The sequence below is a fragment of the Mus pahari genome, chromosome 18 (assembly GCF_900095145.1).
Source record: "Mus pahari chromosome 18, PAHARI_EIJ_v1.1, whole genome shotgun sequence".
Taxonomy (NCBI): Eukaryota; Metazoa; Chordata; class Mammalia; order Rodentia; family Muridae; genus Mus; species Mus pahari.
Genome location: NC_034607.1, coordinates 13,706,460 through 13,715,240, shown reverse-complemented (window position 1 = coordinate 13,715,240; position 8,781 = coordinate 13,706,460). Strand labels below are relative to the sequence as shown.

At 49.3% G+C, this 8,781-nt stretch overlaps 1 protein-coding gene across 1 annotated transcript in view; it reads right to left on the bottom strand.

The window, feature by feature from the left end:
• Mrps18a (mitochondrial ribosomal protein S18A) overlaps window positions 1-8,332 on the bottom strand; it is a 17,300-nt gene extending 8,968 nt beyond the window's left edge. Inside the window, exons 1-2 of the mRNA XM_021218188.1 lie at window positions 8,204-8,332; window positions 1,302-1,333 (exon numbers count right to left, since the gene is read on the bottom strand). Coding sequence (XP_021073847.1) covers window positions 1,302-1,333; window positions 8,204-8,315 — 144 coding nt within the window. The 5' untranslated portion in view covers window positions 8,316-8,332. The remainder of the gene's footprint in view (window positions 1-1,301; window positions 1,334-8,203) is intronic.
• Between the last annotated feature and the right edge of the window lie 449 nt (window positions 8,333-8,781).

The following is an 8,781-nucleotide window of genomic DNA, read 5'->3' as shown; positions in this document are numbered from 1 at the left end:
AGGGGGAGATGAGGTGGGGGGGGTGCGGTGGGTAGGGGGACCCTCTCTTTAGCATTGAGCACTCTGTACCCAGAAAAGCAGAAGCAATATGCTACTTCAAAAGTCTGAAGCTGGTATGATGGCATACGCCTTTACTCCCAGCATTCAGGAGGCAAACACAGGCAGATCTCTGCGAGTTTGAGGACAGCCTGGTCTACACAGAGTGAGAGACCCTGTCTCAAAAAAACAAAAACAAAACCAAGAAAGGCTGATGTCACTCTTTTCTCCAGCATTGAGTTTACCGGCTAAATGTTTGTTTTAGCTTTTTTGTCATTTGAAACAGAGGCTAGGCTTGCCTGGATTTCACTATAAAGCTGAGGATGGCCTTGAACTCTGGACTTTCTAAGTATAGGGCTTACAGATATGCACAATCATGCCCAGACTGCTCTAGGTTTAATCAGAGAAAAGTGCCTTAAGGACATGGGGTCCCCTAAACGGTAAGAACTGGGCCATGCTCACCAGCGGAAGGGCCAAGGGGGCATTCTGGGAGAAGAATGACCGGATTCCCCCGGGGATAAGACTGTCTGAGGGTAGACTATATTTGGCTGACTGCCAGAGAGGTTAAGCCCCTGGTCCACATGGAAGTTCTCGAGCCTTCTGGGAGCTCTGTGAGGTGGCTGAGAATTTCTTGGAGGGATAGAAGGCCATGTGAAAACAAGGTTGTCTTTTAAGGATTATGGGATAATCTAGGCCCCATGACTGACTCCCCAAGGGAGGTGAGATGGGCTCAGTGAGGGAAAGGGGGGTATGGGAGGAAGAATCGTTCCAGCTTTCTTACCAAGAGACAAGCCAGGGTGCCAGCTAGTGAGGTTGGGGGCCAGGGCCTGCCACCTCTTAACGCATCACTTAAGGGTACTAAGTCATTCTAGACAGAAGTCAAGGATCAGAAGGGCAGGCCCCTGGCCCTGGGCCAACTACCTCTGGCTCTGTAGGCCTGCAATGCCGCCTTAGTTTCCCCTTTGGGAAACTGATTTATCACCTGCCAGAGAACATATTAGTAAAGGCCTCTGAGACTTTGTCATACAAAAGGTCACTTTAATCAAGTAACAGATACCCCAGCACAGGCCTAGCGACTGTTCCTGATTAACCACACTACGGCACACAGCCCAAGAAATAGTAGACTTCAGGATTTATGGTCTCAGAGGGAGCAGATCCTGGAGCCAGGAGTCCACATTGGGCTCCGTCCATCCATCCCTCAGAGGAGCAGCCAGGCGGCTCCGAATGTTAAGGAGGTCGTGAGTGGCCAACACAGCGATACTTACTACAGTTGTCTTCCCTTCTTGGATCTTCACCACTACAGAGATAAAGGGGAAAAATTAGGTCAGCCATTTAATAAGGAACAGGGAGTTTCAAATAACAGCTCAAATTCTACACAGGCAGAGGAGAGGAGCCTTCAGTCTGTACTCTCCCACGGTCCCTGCCTGGGACAGAAAGCAAGCAGGGTTCACCCCTAAGTGCCAGGGCTCTATGCCCTCAAGGCTGACTGTAGGCCAGCCTGGGATGCTCAGGCTGCGGCATCTCTGCAGGAGTGAGGGGCTCCAGGCTGCGGCATCTCTGCAGGAGTGAGGGGCTCCAGGCTGGTTTTTTGCCTTTGAAAGCTGAGACTCATCTTGATTTTGACCAAAATAATTGGCAAATTGAATAGCTGTGGCAGGAAAATTGCTGTATGTTTGAGGCCAGTCTGAGCTACAAAAGTAAACCAGAAAGTTTTTGGAGCAGCAGGCCTGAAAGAGTCAGAAGTACCCTTTGCACATGTCCCCTTGCAGAGTGAATCAGTCCAAAGTGGTTTCTATAATCTAAAACACAGCACTGTCTGTGTCTCAGTGGTGGCTTATCAGTGAGATAAATCCACTCCCCCAAACATATCCTGAGAATCCTGTGCCAAGGCTGCATGAAACTGGCCACAAGAGAAATACTCTCTGCTCCATCCTTCTTCATCTTTTCCTGCAGGGTTATATTCTGTTACCATACCAGAAGAGGATGGAAGAGGTAGCAAGCAGGAGCCTGCAGGCAGTAGGCTCAAGGACTTGGGGCAACCCAGGGCCTACTGATGCCTGAGGCAGGCAAGAGAGAAGTGGAAGCAAGACCATCAGCTGTACACATCTGTCAGGCTACACACACTTCCCATCTCACCTAACTAGGCCACCGAATGACAAGGCCGATGGTTATCAGAGCTGCCAGCTCACACACAGCAACTGTTCTTGGAGAGTCTCCCATGCTCCTGGGTTATTTAGAAAGAAAGAGCCACAGCTGCTAGCAAGAAACCGGTACACAGCAAAGACTCAATAAGTGCTATGTTTAAGGGATGAAATAATCGTCACTGTCTCCTTTGAACTATCAGCTGCGGCAATAGCAAGCTGAAGCGCCTGTCATCTGCAAACGGCCTCCCCAGACACTCAAACCCCAGGTAAACAGTAGTCTGCCTACCACGGTTTGGTTTTACTTAGCTCTGACTAACATAAGAAATAATATAGACTAGAAAAGTGCCTAAGATCCTTGACTTTGAGAATCCAGTAGGAGCTAAAGATCTTTCCCTAGGAAAAATAGCCAACGGCAACTACACAGTTCGCTGTGGGCTGCGGGGCTCTCGGCCAGCTGTGGGGTATGTGTCAGAGACCTAGCTATCCTCAGATGTGGAAGGGGGTACTTCCGCTTCTTCTTTTTTGTCTATCATATTGTCTAAAATAAACATATACTGCTTCTGCAAAAACATACTATAAACAACAGAAAGAGAAGAGCCTAAGGAAAGGCAGTGCTAACCCAGCCAGAGCCCATGTCAGCTCTGTGCCCAACGAGCTCGGGGATCGACAGCTAATTGAACACAGGCTGCCTGGAACTAACCCGCATTTGTTTTCTGGGCAGACCATTCATAAAGAATCGTTACTCCAAAACAACCAAACTGAGAGCCCTCCATGTCCAAGTCCAGACACAGAAAACTGAAACAATGACCAGAAAAACCCAGAGCCTGTCTTTGGAAAACACTGTAGCCACTTACATGAACTAGGTTCCTTGTGTGTAAAAGGAACTGCGTCACCTCACACACGGTTTTACTTGTCCAGAGCAGAGACCAACCCATGAACGGGATGTGGGTGAGACTCAACCTGCTGTCAGCCTAGAAGCCAGCACAGCTGCAGAGGGAACATCACCATCATGTGGCCACTGCAGAATGGCCCACACAAGGGGACCAGGGAGAGCAGAAGAGCATATCTCTACCCCACAGTAGCCCCCAAGTCCCTTTGCTACTTTGGAGAATTCAAACTGGGGGATGGCCAGAGGGCAACGGAATGGGAGCCCCAACAGGTAGGGGGGTAAGTTTCTGAGAAGTCTCAGGAAACAAAGGCAGAGACACATTCTTGTGCTACTGAAGTCAGCAGCAGCAGGACAATGGCCTGAAACACAGAGTATAAACATGTGGTTTCCTTCTTGGTCCAGGCTCTTGGGCCCTAACCATGAGGTAAACAAGTCTAACGAAACACACATCACTCCAGGCAAAGACCCAAACCCTGAAGTCATCCCACTGGCCCCTGGAAAAGAGATCAAAGCCCATGGCAAGCTCCACTGTGTGCGAGCTCACCCACAGCAACCTCGAGCCAGTGTCTTTCTAGAAGCTAGTGGATAAAACAATAGGCAGATACTTATCTAAGAGAGACAATCTATCAAACCAGAGGAGTGACCCAAGGAACTCGGGGGGACGGAGATTGATCAGGGTGGTGAGTTAGTGCAGGGGAAGAAGGCCTGGCTGGGGCCTGGAGGGACAGAGCAGATTTTAAGCCTCCGGAAAGAGGAGATAAGAATCAAAAATAGTATTGCCTTTCAGTGTCCATAGAAAAACATGGCAAAACCAAACAAAACCTGACATTTATTTTAACCTGGGTCCCCTCTCCATTCAGGAGAAGTGAGGTGGATAGAAAAAGCTGGGCTAAGGAAGGTTCAGGTACCAACAGAAATCTTGTTTAGGAGAAGGTGCAACCATGCCTGCATCCTAAGACTTGTCAGCATGAAGGAAGCCACCAGAGACCACTGCTTTGTAAAGAGAGCTAAGGCTGCAACCTCTCAACCCCTTGCCCACATGATCATCTGCCCCAAGTGAGGCAGCGCATGCACTAGAGTCAGGAAGTCTCTCCCTCCTGGGCAGAGTAACAGCACAACAGTAAGGCACAGTCTTTGCCCCGGAGAACACAAGTAACGCAACGCTGGGAATTTCACTAATAAAGCCCAGGCCTCATAAAGAGGTCCTCTGAGTGCTTCAGTAAATGCTCCTAGGATGGAGTCCAAGATAACTGAATTCTAACAGCCTGGAGCGAGCAGCAGCACAACGAGGCTGCAGTGGGTGCAGAAGCCGGAGATGGACACGTCAACTGTGGCTGTTTAGTAAGGAGGTAGAGAGGGGAGACAGATGATGGAGGGATGCAGGGCCCCACAGCAGCAAGTAGCTGAAGAATGCAAGGGTCCGTGGCAGTGGGATCTAAGCAGAGCGTGGAGTGGCTGGGAGGCAGCCCCATGCTCTAACCGCCAGCACTGCTGTGCTTCTGGTCTCTGCTTCCCTCAAGCACCGTCTCCTTCAGTTCCATCATTTGAACTGCTGGCTCTTTCATGGCCTCCCATGGCCCTTCCCTACAATTCCTGACAGAATATCCTTCTGCCCTGGGCTTCAGAATGAGCCTTATTGCTACTTAACACATTTCCCATTAGTAGAACGCTCAAGTCCTAAAACCCCTCAACTTTCTCCTCCCATTCAAAGGGTTTTGCTATGTATCTGCTGCCCCCATCAGAGAGGACCTCTGAGCTTACTGTCGGCCTTTCTTCATTTCAGTACATTCTGCCTTCGGTTGTTAATTCATGTGTGCATGGTTTCTTGTGAATGCACTGCCTTCCCAAGGGCTCTCAGCGTGGTAAGACAGGGAGTCTCTACCACAACCCTCGCTAAGTCTGACATTATCACTGATGACATCACTAACTGTTCTTTGGCAAGTTAACTGCTAAGAGCCTTTCAAGAAAGGAGGGAACACGAGGCAGGCTTGTCATGGAGCGCCAAGGTTGTGTTATACTGGAGCCAGGGGGTGCTGCCTCTGCTTTCAACGCTTACTTCTTACAGCTCAGGCTAGGTGCGATACCACTGGATTCCCCCATTCACAAAATAAAGACAGCTAATGTCTTCTACCTATAAGGATGACTGAGTAGATGGTTATTGAAAACCTCGCACATTACTGCAAGAAGGCCCTTAGTAAATCACAGCATCCTAATTTGTCTCCCTTCAGTTCTGCTTCTTCCAAAATCTGCTCACTCTCACTCTGGGCTGTCAGGACCTGTCAATCACTCACCTCCACCCCCATCTCAGAACAGGGCTTCCCTGTGTAGCTCTGGCTGGCCAGGGACTCTCTAAGTAGACCAGGCTGACCTTAGAATTCCCAGAGATCCTCCTACCCCTGCCTCTGCTTCCCAAATGTCAGGATTAAAGGTATGTACTGAGCTCAGCAGTGGTGGCCCACGCCTTTAAACACCAGTGGTCAAGGCAGAGGCAGGTGGATCTCAGAGTTTGAGGTCAGATTGGCCCACAGAGTGAGTTCCAGTATAGCCAGGGCTACACAGAGAAATCCTGTCTTGAAAAACCAAACCCCACCCCACCCCCCACCCCAGTGTGTGTGTGCGCACGCGTGCGTGCACGAGTTTGCCCGCCCCAGATGGTTCTTTGTTGTGGAGTTGTCATGTGTGTTGTAAGACATTTAATGGTATCCCTATCCACTTACCAGGTGCTGCTACTACCAGTTCTGACAACCAAAAAAATGTTTCTAGACACTGCCAAGTGTTTTGGGAGTGAGAGTGGAGCGAGGTTCACCCTGACTGAGAAACAGTACCCTAGACTGAAAGTTTATAGCAACAGCACTGGTGCTTGGTCCTCATGAAGTCTCTTTGCTTCTCAATTCCAATACTCATGAATTCTTACTAAAGTGATATAGTTTTATCTTTGAAAAACAAGAGGCATGCATATTTTCAGCAAGAGACTCAGCTTGTTTTCCACAACTGTGAGTGTTATATGTACAATACTATTTGAATGACAAACATCCTCACTGGAGCAACAAAAATCAGCTGTATGTATGCCTTTCCAAAACTGAGGATGCTACAGGGCTCACTTATCCAGAAGAATATAAAACACGACAGCGCTTTCATGTAAAGGCATTTCATTTCATTTCAGCTCAACACAATTCAATTCAATATTTAGCCTTTGGTCCAGGCTGTCTAAACAGTGGCTGATAGACAGGAGAGCTGCAATCAGGTATTTGTAGAGGAGATGACTCTAAAGACTGATTAGATGGTTCATCAGTCCACAAACTCTCCAGTTAAGAAACCCTTACCCGCCGGGCGGTGGTAGCACACACCTTTAATCCCAGCACTTGGGAGGCAGAGGCAGGCGGATTTCTGAGTTCAAGGCCAGCCTGGTCTACAAAGTGAGTTCCAGGACAGCCAAGACTATACAGAGAAACCCTGTCTCGAAAAAAACAAAACAACAACAACAACAACAAAAAGAAGCCCTTACCCAGGAGGAAGAGGTAGGTGGATCTTTGTGAGTTTAAGGCCAGCTTGATCTACATACCAAGTTCTAGATCAGTTTAGTGAGATCCTGCCTCAAAATACCAAAAGAAGCCTTATGCTGCATTTCATAAGGGATATGCAATTTGGAGCTGTTAGAATCTGACAGGGCAGTTACTCTCAAAACCACTATGAGCTTAAGCCCGATGTTGCAGTCTGGGGACAGTTGAAACACTGAATCCAAGTCCACTGCCATCCACAAGATCTCTCTGGTGACTTTCTTGATGAGTTAATATGACTCTACCCAGGCAGCATCTGGACTTGTTCTTAGCAATGGTTCCAGCTTCCATTTATGCCTGAATTCTCACGAGTACTTGCTACTAGCACACACACTCCATCCCTTAATTATCTCTTGATTCCCCGGAACTGAAACCCTTATTGGCCACTCTTTCTTTCCTTCTTCTTTTTTAATCTTCAAGACAGGGTATCTCTGTGTAGCCCTAACCATCCTAGAACTTGCTCTGTAGGCCAGGCTGGCCTTGAACTTAATCTGCCTGCCTCTGCCTCCTGGGATTAAAGGGGTGCTACCACTGCCCAGCTTATCTGCCACTCTTAATGAAATTATAGTTTGAAACTAAAAAGAGAGCGCTTCTAAGCTGTGTATGATGGTAATATACAATGGTTATCCAGTGGCTCTTTTTTTTCCTGACCATAATTATTCCTCTTTCCAACTGGTTATTTCTCAGCCTAACTAATATTCCCTGGTTGGCCAATTTTAAAGACAAGTCACTTTCCTCATCATTTCTTTATCTACATCACTTATCCTTTCCTGCTTCCCACAGGATACAGAAAAGACTATATCCAGAAAGACCTTTCCACTCTGCCAAACTCCATCCTTTTACGAGCCTGTTCAAGGAGCGTCCTCTTTATGAAAATTTCCAACTGACTTTGCTATTTCTGGTTACCGAATCTCACTGTACTTTTTCATGCAAACGGATAACTTCCCTTTATTGGTGGTGGTGGTGGTGGGGTGTATACAGAGCTCGTTAGAATCCAAGGAAGCGCTGCTTTCTCCCTTGACGGTCCTTTTACAGCTAGACTCACAGCATTTGGCCTTCAGTGAGGGGTCAGTTAATGCTAGAATCTGGTTCCCTTTCCCAGACTTAATAGTCAGGAAATGCAGACCTAACATTTAGCAATTCTTAGCTGTTCAACTGCCTTTGCACTCTGGCTGCTCTCTCTCAAGTCGATAGCTTAGGCAGAGGAAGTGATCACGGAATCACAGTTTTTTTCAGAGAAGAACTGGAAAGGTGGGCTCTGCGGCAGGCATGCTTTACCCGAGGCGGCGGCGATTTGGGAAACGATGGGAGCATTAACACTCAGCCTTTACAGCCTGTCTGAACTCCGAGACACCCTTCTCTCTGATCTTTAAACGGCCAGGCCTCCCTCTCAGTTCTCCTGGACTTTCCGGAGACCCTGAGAGCCGGGAGGTGAAGCCACCCCGCCAGCGGCCCGCGGGGGACCGCACCTCCGGGGTCTCAGGGTCGCGCCGAGAGGGAGGGGGCACATCGCGGCGGGCGGAAGGGTCACGACGCTCTCCTCAAGTCCCGGGGGGTCTCTGGGTCCGGGGACTCACCTTCTCTCAGCCCGCGAGCTGGAAGCCGTAACCAGCCGGTGGCGGCGGGGCCCGCCAGGAACGCTTGGAGCCGCCGACCGCAGCCGGACGCCAGAGCCCTGAGGGCCGCCATCTTGGAGCGCCCCCGACCGCCTGTGCACTTCCGCTTCCGGAGCAGGGGTGTGCGCAGCCGCCGTGCGGCGATAGGGTTTCTCGCGGTCACCGGTCCCTTCTGCTTCTGTCACCTCCTCTGTAAATGAGGCGCCACACCGTTTCTTTAGTTTTTCTTCCTGCTGGGCAGCTCTTTGTGACTGAGGCTAGACCTGTCGGGACAGATCGGATGGTAAAGGACTCTGGCTCTCAGCATCAGACGTGGAGTACTGTTGGCCACCCCTCCCACCTGCCCATCTTGTTGCTCTCTCACGCTTTCAGTCTTTGCTGCTTAAATACACTTCCTCTCCAGCGCTCGCCACCACTGATCCTCTGTCTACTCTTTGGCTACCTGGTAAATGTTTTGTTAAGAGTTCACTTCATTCACTGTGGAGATGACCTCCCGTCAGTAACGTCCATCTTCGTGCTGCTGACACAGTCGCAGTCAC